General features: G+C 35.8%; 1 protein-coding gene across 4 annotated transcripts; it reads left to right on the top strand.

The window, feature by feature from the left end:
• The first annotated feature begins 450 nt into the window (after nucleotides 1–450).
• On the top strand, nucleotides 451–22,141 carry LOC128687631 (uncharacterized). 4 transcript variants are annotated; one of them, XR_011391141.1, is made up of 3 exons: nucleotides 451–2,970; nucleotides 19,811–19,866; nucleotides 20,811–22,136. XR_011391141.1 is itself a non-coding variant. In XM_053775185.2 (1 exon), the coding sequence occupies exon 1, from the start codon at nucleotides 498–500 to the stop codon at nucleotides 2,589–2,591; it is 2,094 nt and encodes a 697-aa protein (XP_053631160.2). In that variant the 5' UTR covers nucleotides 451–497; the 3' UTR covers nucleotides 2,592–3,685. The 4 variants fall into 4 exon arrangements, 1 of the variants encoding a protein (XP_053631160.2); XR_008406872.2 differs by having other exon boundaries at nucleotides 451–581; nucleotides 19,811–22,141; XR_008406870.2 differs by having other exon boundaries at nucleotides 19,811–22,136.
• The last annotated feature ends 908 nt before the right edge of the window (nucleotides 22,142–23,049 follow it).

Consider the following 23,049-nt stretch of genomic DNA (forward strand, 5'->3'; position numbering starts at 1 on the left):
GTGAGGAGTAAGGGTGTGGTGAGAACAATAAGGGAACACTGTATCAACATTTGGGGCCCAAACTATTCAATATCTTACCTGAAGATATCAGAAACACAGCTGGAACAAGTGTAGAAGCCTTCAAGAGGAATCTAGACAAGTGTCTTCATCAGGTGCCAGATCAACCAGGCTGTGATGGATTTGTGGGGCAGCGGGCCTCCAGCAGCAAAAGCCTGGTTGACCAGGCAAACACCAGACGAGCCTGACCCATGGCCGGACACTGAGAGTAGTGAAACTCTTGCAGTTCTTCAGAGGTATATCAAAGGTAAACCACAAATGCAGGTTTTTACAGATGAATCTTACACCAGCTGAGTTGTAGCAAGTTTTCGGTCAAGTTAACAGTACTTTTTACCATAATGTAGTATGTAATGTGTCAAGTTTCTTTTAATGCAATTTTTTTTTTTTCAGATCAAACTGGTGCTGCAGCCACTGGTGTCATCCACTGCTAAGCCCCTAAAATGTCGGATGACATGCACATGGGCAGGAACGATTTCATGGGAACAGATGGGCGTCCAGTTGGTGTCGGCAACTTCTTGAAAAGTGTGAGCATAAATAATCAGGATCGTCTGGGCCACAGAAGACCCAGCCATGAAACCTTTGATTACAGGCATGGGTTTGCCAGGGGCCCACCTTTCCCAGGAATGGGTATTATTATTCAAGGGCAGCCAGCTCCTCAGTTTGCTGGAGCACCAGTTTTATGTAGGCCATCTATTCCTGATGTGTCCCATGCGCCTCCTATACAGCGTTTGCCACCACCTGGCCCTATATTACATCCTCCCCCTCCTATTACACATTCCCCTATTCTACCTCCACCTCATTCACACTTACCCATGCCTCATCAGGGTCCTCATCCTCATCTATCCAATTTGACCATGCCACCAAGTAACCCATATTCAGTTCCACCTCCTACCGAGGTTAAAGCTCGTCCTCCTCTTTGTCATGGTATGCAAAAGGTAGAATCCACTATGCATCCTCCATTACCCAGAGGTCCAAGACCAACACAGTCTAGACTCTGTGCACCACCACCACTCCCTGGCACACAAACATCACGACCACCACCTCTTCCTCCCAATAATTTTACGGTACAACCCCCACTTCCTCCTCTACCTCCTCTGCCACCTTCACCAAAGGTTGAACCTTCAAAACCTCCTCCGCCAAATGACCCACCTCCATCTAGCCCTGTCAAGAAATCCTCTTTGCCCTCTGCACCTCCAAAATTTTCGAAAAGTGTATCGGTTACCAAGTCATCAAATTCAACACAATCAGGAGCTCCAAGCACCTCAAAACATTCTGGAACCAAAAGATTATTTTCTGATACTCAAGATATTGAACAAGCTAAACCCATCCCAAGTATTGTTTCATCTCGTCCCTCCGTGAAGCCTGCTGCCGTCCCCTCTGCTAATAACAGTAATAATAGGATTCCTTGTGTTTCAGGGGCACCTATTGTTGTCTCATATAGCAGTGTTCAAGCTTCCACACCTCCCCCACCTCCACTTCCTCCCTCAGATACTGTTCATCTACCTATTTCTTCCCATGTGTGTCAAGCAGCAGTCGAGGAGGAACCATATGATCCCGAAGATGCTACATTTTCTCCAGCCTCAAGTCTTGGTTCTCCATCAAGAGAAGAAAGTCCAGAAGACTCTCTTATCAATAAATATGTGAGGCAGCCAAATAAGTTAAACTCTTCTGATAGTTTCTCCAGTTCATTGAAAACCCCAGAAAGAATCAGAAATGAAAACAAAAAGAAAAAAGTTTCTTTCTCTAAAGATGTGTCATTTTCTTCAAAAATTAACAAGACTCCAACTGATTCCCCAGCTAGACCAAATTTAGATACTAGATTGAAGATTATGTTTGGGACAGTAGAGGAAGATGCTTCTAAAAAGCATAAGAAGTCTTTGACTCAGTTACTATCACCAAACACAGTTTCGGAGAAAGAACAGGAAGAGCTTGAGAGACCACTGTCTCCTACCCCATCTCCTTACTTGTCTAGACATATGTACCTTTATTGGCATAAGGAAACCCTCAAGGCAAGAAAGGCATCTAAGTTGTCCAGTGTTGATTTTGTAAATTCTAATACTAGCACTCAAAATACTGAGACTCCTCTAAATGGACAAATTTTATTGTCGATTTCCCCACTCAAGGGAATGCCACCACTTCCGAAAAACCTTCCCACAGTTCCTCCTCCAAACTACAGGAGTTCTTTAACAGAACCTTTGTTGCTAAAAGAGGGTAGTTTGAAAGCAGAGCTTATTTTGAAAAGTATTAATCGTATGCATCCCTATAAAATTATTGATTCTAAGGGCAATATTGTGAAAAGTTCACTGGACTCTGAGTTAGAATTAACGAGTGAGGCTATGCCTATGGAGACAAGTGAGGAAAAAATATCAGATATGTTTGACCTTGAAAGTTCCAGTTGTCATGAAAATGTAACAGTTAATCTTGTAATGGAAAAAATTATTGAAGAGCTCAAACTGGTTATTCGAGAAGAGCTAACAAAAGAAATCTTAGATAAAAAGTTTAAATTGTGCCTTGACAAGGATAAAAAATGTTAGGATAAAGATAGTATTCCCACATTAGTACAAACCATTACAGAAAAGAATCTGCTCCACAATATTTTATAAATAGTTTAGCTACAATGCCCTTTCCTACATGCTGATTCTTCTATTTGATAATGATCATAATAATTTTATGCATTACACAGAGGCTTGATGTAAATATGAAAATGTATTGTGTAAGTATGTGAACCAAGTCAAAATTTTGAAGTGTTGGAGTCTCTCTCCTTTATAATATCTGCACCCTGTAAACTGGAAATGGATTCAGATTTTTCACTATACTTTCAGGTAATAGTATTACTTCTCAGTGGTAAGGTTGCTCTGTTATTTGCTGGAAATTTCTTCAACATAATTTTCATCCCATCATCTCGACAACACTGTAAGTTTGGTTATGTCAATATCAGTATTGATAGCAACTAATGTTTTGTATTTTGGAGCAGTTAGTTATGGTTGTATGATGCATCCTGTGAACTGAAAAAATGTACTCACTTAACAGAAGCAGATGGAAAATACTTTGTAATGTTTTTATTTATGTAAATAGTAAACATTCATAAATATCAAACTTCATTTTTTATTGCTGAGATTAAATCTGTTTTAATGTTATGTTGATATTGCAGTTGATTGTATCAGCAGCTGCACCTTAAGTCACACACACACTGTTGAGCTGGTTATGAACTCAGTATTCATATATATATCTTTTTTTTTTATTTTTAATTTTTGTAGTTAATTATATGTTTGCATTTTTTTTCACTTTGTGCTCTCATTTTGACTTAATATTTCTGACACTCTACTTGGTTAGTTTCTGTATATACAGAAATTTCATTTGCAAATTTACTTTTTATTTTAAGTAATAAAATTTGTATATACTATATATAATTCTTTGAATATCAGTCAGGCTAGCATACTTGCCAGCTAAACACAAAATTTAGTAAATTCATCAAAAATATCAAATATTTCAACTAGTACTCTGTACTTGAAGAAATGCATTAGGAAGGCTTTGTTGATCTTTTTCACATGTAACTTACTGATTTGTAACCATTATGTCTGAAAGGTTTAAATTTTGGTAAGATATCATTATTAAAGCCTGTTGTTAAGACTCTTGTTTTTCTTTGTATATTTTAATATTTATTACTATGAATATGTATGAAGATTCAACTGGACTACTGATTCTAGTTTGCAGTTTATAACCTAACTACCATGAGAAGGATTTGAATCTTTGCTCACATTTTTATCAGCCTCACTTGATTGTCGAACTGGTAAAAATGTCAGAGGGAGCTCAAATTCTTGAAGTGGAAGTGGGGTGCTACAAATGAAAAATAGTAATTTTACACACACACACACACACACACACACACACACACACACACACACACACACACACACACACACACACACACACACACACACACACACACACACACACACACACACACACATACACGTACGCGCACGCACGCACCCATGCACGCGCACGCACACACACACGCGCACACACACACGTGCACACACGCGCACACACGCACACACACTCGCACACACACTCGCACACACACTCGCACACACACTTGCACACACACTTGCACACACACTTGCACACACACTTGCACACACACTTGCACACACACTTGCACACACACTTGCACACACACTCACACACTCACACACTCACACACTCACACACACACTCACACACACACACACACACACACACACACACACACACACACACACACACACACACTCTCTCTCTCTCTCTCTCTCTCTCTCTCTACAGCTCTAGGGCCCTGCTTTACGGCAATTTCAGATTATGACCAAAACTCGCTATATGGCTCCCCCGTCTTTCTAATATGGCGCGCCCCACCTGGTTTGTTTACATTCTCCATGAGCACATCTCTATTATGTCTGGAAACTTTCCAAATTTCAAGTGTTTTAAAGTTATTGTATATTTTGTATTTACTCAGATAATTATACTTATCTGTACCCGTATCTGAATATACTTACACAGTGTGCTGGCATGCAGATACACATTAAAATTACTAAAAGGCTCTCTACTCTTGACGCCATATTAATAATAATAATAATCTCTTGGGCGCATTAAATGTCATATATTATGTTAATATAGACATTTCCACTAATCTATCTACGATATTTTTTCAAAATTATATAATATACATGCTACGTAACATAAACATGATAAATACACCCCTCAGTAGAATAAATTAACATCAATATGAGATGTGGTAGCCAGGCTACTAGTAGGAGTGATGGCAAGAATAACATTTTCTCTAGTCCACCATCAGAGAAAATGTGTACACTATTATATTACTGGGGGTAGCTAGAAAATTTTTGCTATCGTATGCCTTCACTCAGGGTGTCATTTCTTCTAAAAATGGTGTTACATGAGAATGGGAGTGTTCCTCTTTGTTTATTCTACTGTATCAACACAGAGATAACTTGTATACAATGTAAAATGTTTGTATTATGGTATACCAAAACCAGATGCATCTGTTGTTTACATACTCTGCATATCTATCTCTCTCTTTATCTCTCTATCTCTCTCTATCTCTATCTCTCTCTATCTATATCTCTCTCTATCTATATCTCTCTCTATATCTCTCTCTATATCTCTCCCTATCTCTCTATCTCTATCTCTCTCTATCTCTATCTCTCTCTATCTCTATCTCTATATCTCTCTATCTCTCTCTATCTATATCTCTATCTCTATCTATATCTCTCTCTATATCTCTCTCTATATCTCTCCCTATCTGTCTATCTCTCTCTCTCTCTCTCTCTCTATCTCTCTCTATCTCTATCTCTTTATCTCTCTCTCTCTCTCTCTCTCTCTCTCTCTCTCGTTTATTCGTTTTATCTCGTTTACTCACCTCTAACCCTACATTAAGACTACATATATTTTAAGGTAATTAATGAATGTACTGTATATGTATTTTATTGGTCTGGGGCGCTTTAAATGTTGTAGTATATTACGTGTGAGTGGGATGGGTGGGCTGACTCGGCTGGCTACCATACCTCCCACACCTGACTTCCTACAAATGAATACGACTCACCTCTCACCCTACATTAAGACTACAAATATTTTAAGGTAAGTAATGGGTGTACTGTGTGTGTGTTTTACTTTTTGTTGCTTTTAATGCCTACTTCTATTGCTACGTTATTATATGTTTGTGTAAACTTGTTATCTGGCATTTATATGCATTTATATATATATATATATATGTATTATATATTATATATATATATATACAGGAGGGCCCCAATTATACGGCTGGTTAGGTTCCAGGCTACCGCCGTAAAGCGGAAACCGCCGTAAAGTGGAACGCCCTTTTTTTCCACTTACAAATGCATACAAACACTAGATAACAAGTTTACACTAACATATATTAAGTTAGCAATAGAACCAGGCATCAAAAAACAATAAAAAAGTACAGTACACACATAGTGCACTCATTACTTACCTTAAAATATTTATAGTCTTAGTCTAGGGTGAGACAAGTAGTATTTATTGTAAGAAATCAAGTGTGGTATGTATGGTAGTCAGCCAGGCTACCATACCAGGCCACCCCACCCACACATACAATTCTATGATATTTAAGCATCCCAGAGCGATAAAATGTATATACAGTTCACTCATTACTTACCTTAAAATATAGGGTGAGATGAGTAGTATTTATTGTAAAAAATCAAATGTGGTATGTATGGTAGTCAGCCGGGCTACCATACCAGGCCACCCCACCTACACATAATATTCTATTACATTTAAGCATCCCAGAGCCATAAAATGTATATACAGTTCACTCATTACTTACCTTAAAATATTTGTAGTCTTAATGTAGGGTCAGGAGTAAGTAAATGAGATAAAACGAATAAATGAGAGAGAGAAAGAATGAGTGCATGAGAGAGGACAGGCGCAGAGTTATGTAAACAAACCAGGCGAAGGTAAGTTTTGTAAACGAAGTGTACACGTCTGGTTTGTGTACAAGTTACATTGTGTACAGGTTGTCTCTACATTGATACGGTAGAATAAATAAAGAACACTCCTATTCTCATGTAACATCATTTTGAGAAGAAATGATGCTCTGAGTGAAGGCAATGGAAATAAGTCACTCTGACTTTTTTGGGTTATCCTAGGTTCTCTACACATATGTTGTTATGTATGATAATCTATGTAACTGTATTTGTGTATACCTGAATAAACTTACTTACATACATACGAAAGGAATAATTTTCTACGGTTACCCCCAGTAACATATTTTCTCTTATGTTAGATTAGAGAAAATGTTATTCTTGGCATCACTTGTACAAGTTATCTGGCTACCACATCTCATATTTATGTTTATTTATTCTATTGTGAGGTGTATTTATCATCTTTTTATGTTATGTATCGTGTTTATTATATAATTTTGAAAAAAATATCATGGATGGATTAATGAAAATGTGTATATTAACGTAATGTACAACATTTAATGAGACTCGGTGATTATTATTATTATTATTATTATCATTTCTAATATGGCGTCACTTGTGCAAGTCGTCTGCTACCACATCTCATATTTATGTTTATTTATTCTATTGTGGGGTGTATTTATCATCTTTTTATGTTATGTATCGTGTTTATTATATAATTTTGAAAAAATATCATAGATGGATTAATGAAAATGTGTATTTAACGTAATATACGACATTTAAATGAGACTCGATTATTATTATCATTACTAATATGACGTCTGGAGACATAAGACACTCTTACTGATTTTAATGTGTACCTGCATGCCAGCACAGTATGTAAGTTTATTTAAGTACAGGTATACATAAGTATAATTATCAGAGTATATATAAAATATGAAATAACTTTTAAAAACATTTGAAATTTTGGAGTTTCCAGACAAAATGGAGAGACTTAGTGCTTACTGAGCTCACGAAGAATGTAAACAAACAAGGTGGGGCGCGGTGACCGTATTAGAAAGTCAGGTGGGGGGAGCCGTATAGCGAGTTTTGGTCATAATTTGAAATGACCGTATTAGCAGAACGCCATAAAGTGAAACGCCGTAAAGCGGGGCCCTGCTGTATATGTATGTATGTATGTATGTATGTATATATATATATGTATGTATATATATATATGTATGTATATATATATGTATGTATATATATATGTATGTATATATATATGTATGTATATGTATGTATATACAGTGGACCCCCGGTTAACGATATTTTTTCACTCCAGAAGTATGTTCAGGTGCCAGTACTGACCGAATTTGTTCCCATAAGAAATATTGTGAAGTAGATTAGTCCATTTCAGACCCCCAAACATACACGTACAAACGCACTTACATAAATACACTTACATAATTTGTCGCATTCGGAGGTAATCGTTATGCGGGGGTCCACTGTGTATATATATATATGTATATATATATATATATATATATATATATATATATATATATATATATATATATATATATATATATATATATATATATATATATATATATATTATATTTTTTTTTTTTTTTTTTTCCAACAAGTCGGCTGTCTCCCACCGAGGCAGGGTGACCCAAAAAAGAAAGAAAATCCCCAAAAAGAAAATACTTTCATCATCATTCAACACTTTCACCACACTCACACATTATCACTGTTTTTGCAGAGGTGCTCAGAACACAACAGTTTAGAAGCATATACGTATAAAGATACACAACATATCCCTCCAAACTGCCAATATCCCAAACCCTTCCTTTAAAGTGCAGGCATTGTACTTCCCATTTCCAGGACTCAAGTCCGACTATAAGAAAATAACTGGTTTCCCTGAATCCCTTCACTAAATATTACCCTGCTCGCACTCCAACAGATCGTCAGGTCCCAAGTATCATTCGTCTCCATTCACTCCTATCTAACACGCTCATGCACGCTTGCATATATATATATATATATATATATATATATATATATATATATATATATAAATATATATATATATATATATATATATATATATATATATATATATATATATATATATATATATATATAAATATATATATATATATATATATATATATATATATATATATATATATATATATATATATATATATATATATATATATATATATATATATATTTTTCAACAAGTCGGCCGTCTCCCATATATATATATATATATATATATATATATATATATATATATATATATATATATATATATATATATATATATATATATATATATATATAATTTTTTTTTTTTTTTTTTTTTCTTCTCCAAGTCGGCCGTCTCCCATACACATACAGTGGTACCTCAGGATACGAACAGCTCAAAACTCGAACAGTTATGTAAGTGTATTTATGTAAGTGCTTTTGTAAGTGTATTTTTGGGGGTTTGAAATGGATTAATCTAATTTTAATTTTTCCTTACGGGAACAAATTCGTTCGGTATTGGCACTCGAACAGCCTTCTGGAACAAAATAAGTTCGTATCTCGAGGCACCACTGTACACACACACACACACACACACACACACACACACACACACACACACACACACACACACACACACACACACACACACACACACACACACACACACACACATGCACACATGCACATATGCACATATGCACATATGCACACACACACACATGCACACATGCACATATGCACATATGCACACACGCACACACACACGCACACACACGCTCACACACGCTCACACACGCTCACACACGCTCACACACGCTCACACACGCTCACACACACACACACACACACACACACACACACACACACACACACACACACACACACACACACACACACACACACACGCACACATGCACATATGCACACACGCACACACGCACACACACGCACACACATGCTCACACACACACACACACACACACACACACACACACACACACACACACACACACACACACACACACACACTAAAACAAAGCAGTGTCATTGGTAATCTTGGAGTCAGTGGTTGGAGCCTACATCACCTCTGCTCGTAGTTTGTCACTTTTATGATTAGTATGAAATCTCATTTTTCATACACCATATAGGGGATTAAGTGTATGCCAAATGTTACCAGTAGCCTGAGTGGCATAGGGATTTCTTTAAAAAGTGATTTCAGATAATAGTAGCAGTCTGTTACAACTGATTAAGTAGACATCATTAGAAATCTTTTCTACGCTGGTGCAAAAGTGGTTCATATATCTGTCATTTGCTGGATGGTGGGCCTTGCCCACATAGTTGTTGACAATATTTATTTTTATGATTCTGTTAAATCTCAGCTGTCTTCCACCGAGGCAGGGTGACGCAGAAAAGAAACACTTTCACCATCATTCACTCATAATCGCTGTCTTTGCAGAGGTGCCCAGATATGACAATTTAGATATCACTCCAAACAGCCAGTATCCCAACCCCCTTCCTTTAAAGTGCAGGCATTGTACTTCCGGCCTCCAGGACTCAAGTCCAGCTGACTGGTTTCCCTGAATCCCTTCACAAAATATTACGCTGCTCACACTTCAACAGCTTGTTTTACTTAAATTCATTCGATTATATATATTCATACATACCCTGCATATGTATATGACATGCTTCATTAGTAATTGTTTGCAATTTTGCCAAACAATTTGTCAAATAAGTAGAAAGTAAAATCATTGCTACAAGAACTGCAAAAATCAGTTTGAACATCACAACATAGATATTCTTCACTGATGTTAAATAATTATCAAAATATTTAGGCTGATCTAAGATGGGTTGAATTGGACTAAGCTAAATTATATTGTTATTTCTAACACTGTTATGTTAACTGGTGTGGCACTGTCTTTTCTCACTCAACTAAGGACATTAGTGTCCCTTTATGAATAGATTATAACCCACAAAAGTTGAACAGACATTTCTGATATGTGATCTAGTATTAAAGCATGAAATTTGTGAGGTTATTGTGTTTCTGCCACAGTCAGCAGCTGAGCTCAAATAGTGGCATGAAGAAGCATCATCCTGGCCCCCATCCACCACATGACCATATTTTTCTCACCTTGTACCTCGCTACCTTTCCAATTTTTGCCTTCTGGTGCCTTTAGTGGCAGATTATACTGCATTTAGTCATATACAGCTGTTTTTGATAAGTAAATGAAAGTGAGGGGAAATTACTAGTCATGGTAGTGTGTGTGTGTGCCACTTGTAGGGGAGACTCCAAAGCATGAGGAAACACATTCATGGTCATTCATTCAATTGCTGTCTTTTCAGTGGTGTGCTGATATCATAGTTTAAAAAGCCTTCCAAACTGCAGCATTGTTCATAGTTTGAAAGGCCTTCTGAACTGCAACATCGTTCATAATTTAAAAGATCTTCCGAACTTCAACATCGTTGCCCCTCCTTTAGAGTTTAGACACTGTAATTCCCACCTCCAAGACTTAAGTCTGGCTAATTATTTTACCTGCAACCCTTCCCTTCATAAATGTTACCTCGTGAAGAATAAATAGGCAGAAGACCTTGATGGGAACAATACACAAATGACCTGCATGTAGGAGACTTGAAACTTATGATGATGTTTCAGTCTGACAGGGACCATTAACTAGTCACACGGAAGTGTGATGGGAAGGGAGCCAGTATATTTGATAGGGGGGTGGAGAAGGGAGCCAGTATATATGATATGGGAGTGGGGAAGGGAGCAGTAGAGCAATAGTAGTAGTAGTAGTAGTTATACTTGTAGTAGCAGTAGTAGTAGTACTGGTAGTAATAATATTGGTAGTAGTAATAGTAGTAGTATTGGTAGTAGTAGTAGTAATACTGGTAGTAGTAGTGATACTGGTAGTAGTAGTAGTACTGGGTACTGGTAGCAGCAGTAGTAGTAGTAGTAGCACTTGGTAATGGTAGCAGCAGTAGTAGTACTGGGCACTGGTAGTAGTGGTAGTACTGGGTACTGGTAGTAGTAGTAGTACTGGGCACTGGTGGTAGTAGTAGTAGTACTGGGTACTGGTAGCAGTAGTAATGGTAGGCTAAGAAAAAGAGAAAAGAGGAACACTGCAGGAGAGCCAGTGACCCACAAGGGTAGGACAAAATACCAGTGGGCCAAAAACCCCATAAGACAGAACCCACCTAGGCAGAAGACAGGAAAGGCAATGAAATTATAGGAAAGACAAAGAGATAAAGAGATGAAGATCAGGTCAAGTCACAAGTGTTTTGAAATATGGAGCATTTGACAGTGTAATGAGAAAGAATGGCAGAGGCAAAGCCAGGACTAAGCTTCACATTAGAAGAATTGTGTATAATGGATGATTCAACAAGACGGCATCTATGAAGGCTAGAAAATGGGTAGACTGTTGTGGCAGAGGACCAGTCAGTAGGATGACTCTGATCTCTTACATGACAGAAAAGAGCATTACAGCCTCTCCTTACTTAGTGACGTTCTCGTTTACCGACACCTCGGACTTACCTAAATAATGTATGTATATTAGAGCTGATTTCCTCTACTCTGTGTATTACAATATACAGTACACTACTGTATAAACATTTAAAAATATACCAGAAATGTTATAAATGGTGCAAGTGACATTAAAGCAATATCAAAGATAGTTGACACAAACCCACTATCATTTTAGTATGCTCCTCACTTTGCAACAAATTCGTTTACCGATGTGGTCCTAGGAATGAAACTCCACCATTAAGTGAGGAGGGGCTGTATTTGTGTCAGCAAGGCTAACACATCCTTTGTGCTCTTTAAGTGTGTCAGAAAGAAAGTGGCCAGTTTCTCCAAAGTATTGGAGAGGACAAGAAGTGCAGAAAATGGAGTAGACTGTGGCAGCAGGAGAAGTATGATCTAGACTACAACGAAGGGGATTAGTTTGGCAAGCAAATAAGTTCAGTGTCAAAGGAATGAAGGGCATTGTTAAGATTTAGGAGACTGGATCATTTCTCTTTTTGCTAGCTAACCCTTTCAGGGTCTGTGCTGTAGTTCTACGGCTTTGAGTTGAGGGTCCAAACCTTAGATCTACGCCATGAGCTCAGCTCACTCTGATAAGCTGTGAGCGGTAAAGTTGGGCCAAGATATGAGAAAATACATCTATGTGGTATGTGTGCACTACATAAAGCAAATCCTGCAGCACACAGTGCATAATGAGATAAAAAAAACTGAGACTGTAGTTTTTTATTAAAACAGCAACTTTTCAGCGTTTTTTGTATGTTTTTTATAGTTGTATTTGCGATTTCTTGGCCTCATTTGATAGAATGGAAAATATATTACAGAACTAGAGATGATTTTGATTGGTTTTAATACTGGAAATGGCTTGAAAATGAGCTCAAAGTAGCAGAAATGTTAAATTTTTGCCGATGTTCAAGAGTAAACAAATGACCTCACATGTCTAATACACGCCAGCTGGTGGGTCTGATATACGTTCACAAATGTGGTGATATTATTTACACAATTATTACAATACAGTGGACCCCCGGTTAACGATATTATTTCACTCCAGAAGTATGTTCAGGTGCCAGTACTGACCGAATTTGTTCCCATAAGGAATATTGTGAAGTAGATTAGTCCATTTCAGACCCCCAAACATACACGTACAAGCGCGCTTACATAAATACACTTACATAATTGGTCGCATTCGGAGGTGATCGTTATGCGGGGGTCCACTGTATTGCATAACAGTAAATCTTCTATTTTTTGGTTTGAATAAAAATTCATTGTGAATAAAAAATCAAAATGGAATTCATTTGTAAAGTCTGAAAACATAACTAATGAATAGAGGAAATGTTAGTTTAGTGCCAGGAGTGCCTGCATTTTTTATTCTGGACCCCGTTTTGAAGTTGGTGTATTTTGAACTTTGCATTAAATTGGGCAAATTACCAATTTCCGATCACTTTATTTTGTAGTTGAAACAGTTGACTTGGCGATTTCTTGTGATCAATCGATAGAATAGAAGTAATACTAGTGAAATAGCTAAGAAATTGGTTGACTGGAATAATGTAATTGGCCTAAAATGGGAGTCAATGTTGTCAAAATCGCTGATGCGTAAACATCGCTGACACATCAAAATTCGCGAGAGCATAATTTGGTCAATTTTCCATCACATTTAATACTTTTTGTTTTATTACCTTCAGAAAGAGATTCTCTACCATTTCATAAGAAAAAATAACAAAATTTTTGTTTGAAAATTCTTGGACCCTGGTGTACACTTTGAAATTTGGCCTCTGGACCTTGAAAAGGTTAATGGTTGAAGTTAGACCGAAACACTGTCATAAGTTTGTCTCTTACGCGCAGGTTATCTGAACATTGTTACCTTTTTTAATTTAATACACTCACACAATTCTGCTACATGTTCATCCTTGGCACTGAATTTAATTTTAAACCCATCCCTTCCAATTTATTAAGGATTAAGTATAATGCTTCAAGAAGTATCTGCAAATAAGATTACATTATCCAGGTAATTCCTTTTTCATCCTTGTTGGCTTAACCCTTTCAGGGTCTTTGCTGAAGTTCTACGGCTTTGAAGCCAGTGTCAGTGCTGTAGTTCTACACCATGAGCTCAGCTCACTCAGATAAGTTGTGAGTGGTAAATTTGGGCCTAGATATGAGAGAGTGGGTCTGTGGTAAAAAATCCAGCTGCACAAAGTGCATAATGAGAAAAAAACTACGACTGTTTTTGGTTTAAATCAGCAACTTTGCAGTGTATTCTCAGTTTCTTGGTCTCATTTGATAAAATCAAACATATATTGCAGAAGAGATAATTTTCATAGGTTTTAGGACTGAAAATAGCTTGAAATTGAGCTCAAAGTGGCAGAAATGTTTGAATTTTGCTGATGTTCAATAGTAAACAGATGACATCATGCGTCCAATACCTGTCACCTGGTGAATCTATGTTCACGAATGCACTGATTTTATTGATAGTTATTACAATATTGCATAACTGTAAATCTTCTATTTTTTGGTGTGAATAAAAATTCTTTGTGAATAAAAAATAAAAATGGAATTTGTGTGTAAAGCCTAGAAACACAACTAATAAACAGAAGAAATGTTAATTTAGTGTCAGGAATGCCTGCATTGTATATTCTGGACCCTATTTTGAAATTGGAATATTTTGAACTGTGTGTGAAATTTGCCAAATTACCAATTTCTGATTGCATTATTGGGTAATTGAAATAGTTGATTGGGCAGTTTCCTTTGCTCAGTTAATAAAATAGAAGTGATACTAGCGAAATAGCTTAAGAATTTGGTCGACTGGAATAATGTAATTGGCCTAAAATAGGAGTCAAAGTGGGCAAAATCCCCGATGCTTAAATATCGCCGACACAGTAAAATTCACAATAGTATAATTTCATCAGTTTTCCATCAAATTTTTATTTTATTACCTCCAGAAAAAAAATTCTCTACCATTTCATAAGATTTTTTTTTTTTTTTTAATTGTTGGACCCTGTAGACAAGGTGTAGAACTACAGCTTGGTTAAATGAAAATGACTTGAAAATGTGCAATATTAATTTCAAAATAAAAAATAATATTAGCACATTCATAGTAGTGATACTCAACATGCTATGGTAATTATTGACCCAAGTATTTTTTAATATGAATTTTAAATTAATAACATTAAATAAATAATGTTATGTACTGAATTACAATTCTCTGTTTTAATAGATCAAAATATTTCAGGATTTATTTTTCTACACTTGTAAATGCTCCTGCTAGGGTTCTGAGCCACAGTTATCGTGGAGAAATGGTGGGGCAAGTGAGTACCTGAGTTTACTCAGTTGTACCATAAAGAAGCTGTTAATTAGTCTTTTTGTAAGGGGATCCATTCAGTTCTTAGTTTCTCCGTTTTATGCATTTTTTTTTTTAATATTTTTCCTCCACACAGACCAGTTGGCAGATGTGCATCTTTTTAGTCAGGCAACTGTGAGGGGTGACTAACCATGCGTAGTATCAGGTTAATAGCTGTAAGCTTGTGGGAGGAACCAGTGTGAGCAATTACCTATTTATAGCTAACCTAGTGGTTATGAAATTTGATGAAAAACTTATGGAATTATGCAGATGCAAGTTAGCAATGTGAGTGCAATTTATGCTTCTATGATTTCTCCAACTTTGAGTCTTATTTCAAGTCATTTCCATTGCTCCTTTTGACTAAATTCTTAGTTATTTTGCTAGTATGCCTTCTGTTCTATCAGTTAAGCACAAGAAACCATCCTTTCAACTATTACAATTTCCATATAAAGTGTATAGAAGTCAGTAATTTGGCCAATTTTACACAAAGGTAAAAAAATACCAGTTAAAAAAAAAAAAAAAAAAAAAAAAAGAGTACAAAATAAACAATGTAGACATTCCTGGCAATAAAACAACATTTCCTGTGTTCATTAACCCATAAATGGTCCAAATGTATATATACATTCTCTCGCGTAGTGCCCCAAATTTTTTGAGAAATTTTTTTTTTTTTAATAGGAAAAAAGAGCATATGGTACCCAGGCATCCCCTATTATTTTAACCCTTTCAGGGTCGACTGGCCCTCTCAGAGATTTGTTCTTAGGGTCACCCAAATTTCAAAAAAAAAAAAAAAAAATTTCTTATGAAAATATATAGAATCTTTTCCCGATCATAATGACACCAAAAGTATGAAATTTGTTGGAAAACTTACGGAACTATGCTCTCGCGAAGTTAGCGGTCTCGACGATATTTACACATCAGCTATTTTGCCCACTTTGAGCCCTATTTTCAGCCAATTCCACTGTACTAGTCGACAAAAATCGTGAATATTTTGCTAGAACTCCATTTTTTCTATCGAATGAGTGCAAGAAACCACCCATTTACCGATTTCAACTATCCAATACGGTGGTCAGAATTTAGCAATTTTGCCAATTTCACACAAATTTCAAAAGATGCTAATTTCCAAATAGGGTCCAGAATAAACAAGAAAGACATTCCTGGCACTAAAATGACATTTCCTCTGTTCATTAGTCATGTCCCAATGCCCCTCTTACATTCTTTTGCTTTCCACTTTGAATTTTTATTCTCGCAAAAAATAGAAGATATACTGTTATGCAGACTACTGCATTAGTGAAAAAAATGGTATAAATAATATCGGCACACTTGTGAAAGAATATTAGACTTGCTAGTTGACGTGTATTAGACGCTTAGCATGATTTGTTTACTTTTGAACTTTGGTAAAAATCGAACATTTCTGCTACTTTGAGCTCAATTTCAAGGTACTTTTCATTGAAAAATCAGTCAATTTCTGTTATATGTCTTCCATTCTATAGAATGAGACCAGGAAACTAGAATACAACAATAAATACCATACGAAAATACAGCGCAAAGTCGCTGTTTTAATCCAAAAACAAGGTCAAAGTTTTTTTTTTCTCATTATGCACTGTGTGCTGCAGGATTTTTTTTTATACTGCACACACTGACCACATAGACCCATTCTTTCATATGTAGGCCTACCAGCTTTCTCTCACTAGATTTGAAGGTGCTAGAATTTAGGCGTACTAGTACGTCAAAAACCCTGGTGCGTAAGCCGTACTAGTTCGGCCGAAACCCTGAAAGGGTTAATATGGCGCACAGTGAGTGCGCACACCCATGCTCTCATGTCTAAATGACTCAGGCTTATCGTGGCAATGTTGAATGTATGACAAATAAAATGTATATATACGTTTGGGACACTAGCGGTAAAAATGTATATACACGTTTGGACCGTTTACGGGTTAATCACATCCCATGGCCTCTCCTATGCCCTCCATTTTGAATTTATAATCACACATACTAAGAGCAAGGTGATAAGGATAACAAAAATTTAGGTAATGAGAGACTGGATATCAGATTGAAGGGGGAGAGTATGGAGAAAGTGAGTGTATTCAAATATTTGGGAGGACTAGTCAGCAGATGGGTCTATGAAAGACGAGGTGAATCATTGAATTGACGAGAGGGGGAAAAAGGTGAAGGGTGCACTGAGGAGTTTGTGGTGACAAAGAACATTATCCATGGAAAGAAAGAGGGGAATGTGTGAGAGTATAGTTATACAGTACCAACGTTCTTATATGGGTGTGAAGCATGGGTGGTGAATGTTGCAGCAAGGAGAAGGCTGGAGATGTCATGTCTGCGGGCAATGTGCAGTGTGAATATAATGCAGAAAATCCGTAGTTTAGAAATTAGGAGGCAGCGCAGGGTTACTGAAGTATTATCCAGAGGGCTTAGGAGGAGTTGTTGAGGTGGTTTGGACATTTAGAGAGTATGGAATGAAATTGAATGACTTAGAGAGCATATAAATCTGTAGTGTGAGGAAGGCAGGGTAGGTGTCAGCCTAGGAATGGTTGGGGGGGAGGTAAAGGAGATTTTCGTGTTCGAGGGGTTTGGACTTCCAGCAAACATGTATGAGTGTGTTAGATAGGAGCAAGTGGAGACAAATGGTTTTTATGAATTGACATGCTGTTGCAGTGTGAGCGAGGTAACATATATATGAATGGATCCAGGGAAACTGGCAGGCCAGACTTGAGTATTTGAGGTGGGAAGTACAGTGCCTGCACTCTAAAGGAGGGGTGTTGATAAGTTACAGTTTTATAACTTTAGTATGGGTGTGCCTCTGGCAAGACAGTGATGGCATGAATGATAATGAAAGTGTTTATTCTTTTTCGGGTCACCCTTCCTCGGCGGGAAACAACCGATGTGTTAATAAAAAAAAATTGATGATTTTCTCCTTTCCCAGATAATAAAACAAAACCAGGAATGATTATCATTGTGTTCAGTGTCCCAATAATTAAATCAGACCTATTAAAAACCCCTAAAACAGATTGGAAGTGTAGGGGGCCTTACCTGTCTTCAGGAAAATCAACAAAAATCAGATATTTCCGTTAGTTTGAGCAAAATTATAAGCTACTTCCAGTCTTTCATTCTATTAAATGATACAAAGAAACAGTCAATAAAGCCATAAAAAACCATCCTAGAAAACAATTCAATCTCTATTTTAAACCAAATACTGGGTCAGAATTTTACTTTACCTATCCTGCACTGTGTGGGGTAGGATTTTTTGTATACCTGTGCACACACTCCATACAGACCCATGCTCTTATCTTGGCCAAAATTTACTGGTTATCTGAGTGAGCTGAGCTCATGGTGTAGAACTATGTGAGGGACCCTGGCCTCAGTGGTGTAGTTCTACTTGACATCCACTTTAATTAATTAATTTAATTTCTGGGGTTAATTTCTGGGGTCTGGACAGTGAAAGGGTTAAACAGTATTTAGTTTATCATAAAGTATTTTAGAGATTCCAGTTATTGTAGCATTTATTACCTTTTCTTGTAAGCCATTCCAATAATGTTTCATTCTGTTTGCACACACAATTTCTCTTACCTACAGAACTGATTGTGAAGGGCTCCCCCAGTTATTAACCCAGTTAACAATTGCTAATAAAGACCTGTGCCACTTGAGTTTGTTATTACATGATTTGAGTCTGTATCTGATACTCCCATTATGTAAAGTGAGATTTCATAATACTCTTGCGAAAGAACAAATTTGGATGTAATGTGTCTTGGCTCTTCTGATAAATTTAGTTAGCTTATTTTTAATTCATGTGATTTTTTATGTATGCAACAAATTTTAAATAATTTGTGAGCCCTGTTAAAATTGTAGTTTTCTGCTCTTTTGTAAAGTAATTCTTGACATTTTTAACATTTATATTTAATCTTTAGTGGCTTCTCTTCACTACTCAATGTATCAGCCTCTTTATTGTCAAATTCTCTCTCATTTATCTCATATATCTTGGAAATATTTCCCATTTCAAAAACTTGATATCTGTCTGTTTAAGTCTAGTATTAATTGTTCAGTTAAGAGGCAAACAGTTATAATATTTGGAATGATGATTTGTAATGCACTAAGTTAATAGTTGAGTAATACATTTCATATGAGTACAGTGATTCACATCAAGATGCCAAATCTCCTAAACCATTAATATACAGTATCTTAATGATTAACATATGATGATTACAGCCAATACTTGATAAATTTGAATTCCCAGCAGGTTTGACATAAATAAATTGAATAGATATATCATACATATAGTTAACAAACATCCTTTATAGAAAAGAATGTAATTTCAGATGTATAATCCTCTTGATTGAAGCCAAAATAATATTCTAATGCATAATTTTCATGAAGATCTTTGTGCTGGTCTCTACTTTCCTATACTTTTTTATTTTTAACTCCCAGGTTGTTGCTTCACTATGCTGTGGAAAACTGTTCTGATGCTTCTAATCTATTCCCAGGTGGGTGTTGTTGCATAATGGAAAAAATCTATAATCTAAAACTTTGTAGCCTAGTTGACATTAATTCATTTTTAGGTTTATGTCCTGGTTACCATAAGCTTGGGAGAAAATGGCAGTCTTTTGATTTATATTCAACAGGCACTTATTGTGAAATCAAGTATGTGCAGACCAACGTGTGTGTGTGTGTGTGTGTGTGTGTGTGTGTGTGTGTTTGTTTTACCCTTTTTTTCTTTTACTAATATGACCTCTGCTTTTGTTTATTATTCAAACAGTTTGAATCTGAAAAAATCTTTTTTGCAAATATGACTGATAAGGTTTGGTTTATAATTGGTATGACTCGTACATATATACAAATTCTCTGTTTACCTTTCCTGTGAAAAATTACTGTTTCACCTTTGCAAGTGGCATTTGCATTTGATATTTTCACTATTAAAGTTGTATACTACAGATAAAGGTATATAAAATTTCTCAGCTCTGACAGCACTGATATGAAGAACTGAAATTGTTTTACAAATGTTTACCATGAAGTACTCCTACAGTGGTGATAATCTGCAGGTCACTTGGTGCATTATACTCCCAGACTTGATTTATTTGTGTGTAATGAGATGATGATACTTATCATTTTTAGTGTGTATTATTTGTTCAGCAATGTGCAGATGTAAGATGGATTGAGTGTTATTATTTAATTATTATGCTACTGTATATATAAGTATAAAATGTAAAGATTGATTGATTGTCTCCTCAACCTCTGCTACTTGTTTTCTTTTTCATGACTGCTTAGTTTCATCTCGTCACATACATATTTTATTAGGGCAAATTATGCAGTGTACAGCCCTCTCAGCATGGACATCTTTTGTAATGGTTTTTAAATCTGCATTTTTTTGGCAATTGATTTATATCAAGAATGAATATCACCGTTTTTACCTTGGTGACTGGTGGTACAGTATTGGTGCTTGGAAGTGCCCCGGATGGAAAATCCTTATTGAAGAGCGCATGTGGTCGGCACACATGTAAAACAAATCAAGGCAGGTTGTCTGCTTAGTGAGCTGATGATTGGCAACCACACATCAGCTTCCAGGTGATGGATTTTAATGTTAAAAGTAAAATTTGCAGACATCTACGATAAAGTATATCAAAATACAAAAAAGTGTAATACACATAAAACAATGTACAAGTGAACTCACTTGGAGAAAAGTAAGCTAAAGGTAAGAGGAGTGTTGTTTATTTCAGCCTATAACGGAAACTTGCTGAAGAGGACCTCAGGTGTAGGCTGAATTATACATCACTCTTCTTGCCATCTGTTTAATTTTGTCCAAGAGGATTTGTTTGTAGTATTTAAGATATAGGTGTATGGAGGTTACCTTTTTTGTCATGTGTGGGGAGTTTGTAAGGACTTTGCAGTTCCATTTTAGAACAACAACACAGTGTTGCATCTCATCAGTTGCGAGATGCAGTCAATACACCAAAATCTCAATTATTAAAGGTAATTTTATTCCAGGTTCATGATTGTATAGTTTAATTTTTAATATTAAGCTTATTTCATGATTGCATAATGATAAGTCATTAGTATGAAAACCAGATTTAAAGTACAATTGAGATTCTGGTCATTAATTTCCTTGATGATTGGGGTATTAGTGTACTGGTCTTCCCCTGTAGAGAATCATTGTAAATTAGTGTTCCTTCTCTTAAGAATACATGTTAGCAAGTCCGATTTTTGTATTTCTTGATCCTTTTTTAGGCATAATATAACTAAATTTTAAATGTTATATAGTGCTAGATAATTTTTTTTTAATTGGCTGCAAGAAATGGGGTTTTGATGGAAATGTGAACATTTGGAGTGTTGAGAGTGCATAGGTATTCAAGTTGGGTAAATTCTAATTTATGAAGGATGTAGAAAAATACTGGTTTGGCAGTAGAGGTGTAGATGAGTAGAAGAAGTTGCCAAATGGCATTATTGAAGCTAATATCTTTGGTAGCTTTAAAAACAATAGATTAGACAAATATACAAGTGAGAATGGTTGAGTTTAGAAAGAACTTGTGTAGCATGGACCAGTAGTCCTTCAGTCCTCTGCTGTTATATTTATTTTGTGGCAAGTTACTACTGCATAAGCCTCTGTAAATTGCAGTTAAACATTAATGCATAGGCCACAAATATTAGTGTAATAGCTGATTAAAAGTAGAACATTGAGTGAGAGTTGTATTATATTTTGATAGCATTTTATAGAATTATTTTTCTTTGTAAAAGCATGAGTTTTATATTGTTGAAAATGGTTTAGATAAGGAATAGTTATGTTATTTTTGAGACAAACTCATTCAGCATTCTTTGTTGACATTTTGAAAGTTTTAAGAATTAAAAAACTTTTTTTGTAATAAGTAAATTTAGTTTGATGTTTATTAATAAGCTTAGTTTTAGAAAAAAGATTGACAAAAATTATAGAAAATAATTTTATAGTTACACCATCTCTCTTGCTCAGGAAGTTCACCAAACCTTATAGTAAAAGATCATATCACATTCATAAATTTACTTTTAAATTCACATTTATTGACCAAAAAGTAGTTAAGCTTATCACTAAGCACATTATAAACTGTGCCTTGTTATATTTTCATTTACCCAGGATATACATTAGTAGAAAATATATATAGCTCTTTTTTTAAGGGGGGGGGAACTAGCATTGACAGCAGGAGCACTGAAAATTTTATGCTACTTAAATATAGAAAACATTAGTTTTAAATAGGTGAAAATTGGAAATTACAAACAATCATGACAATGTTTACTATGAAGAGTGTTGGTAGAAGTTTTCACACTAAACATTACTACTAATTTTTTTCACTCTAATGATTTACAATGGTATGTAAATGTGTAGAATTTTTTTTTTGCTGAATTGAAATTCTGGTTCCATAAAATGGCATTGTTAACCCTTTGAGGGTCCAGAGGGCAAATCTCAGAGTGACAGCCAGGGTCCAAGAATTTTCAAAAAAAAAAATTGTTATTTTTTCTTATGAAATGGTAGGGAATCTTTTTCTGAGGATAATAAAACAAAAAGTACAAAATTTGATGGAAAATTGTGAAAATACTCTCGCGAATTTTGCTGCGTCAGCGATATTTACGCATCAGCGATTTTGCCAACTTTGACTCTCATTTTAAGCTAATTACGTTATTCCAGTCGACCAAATTCTTAGCTA

This window comes from Cherax quadricarinatus, unplaced genomic scaffold (assembly GCF_038502225.1).
Source record: "Cherax quadricarinatus isolate ZL_2023a unplaced genomic scaffold, ASM3850222v1 Contig323, whole genome shotgun sequence".
In the NCBI taxonomy this organism is placed as follows: Eukaryota; Metazoa; Arthropoda; class Malacostraca; order Decapoda; family Parastacidae; genus Cherax; species Cherax quadricarinatus.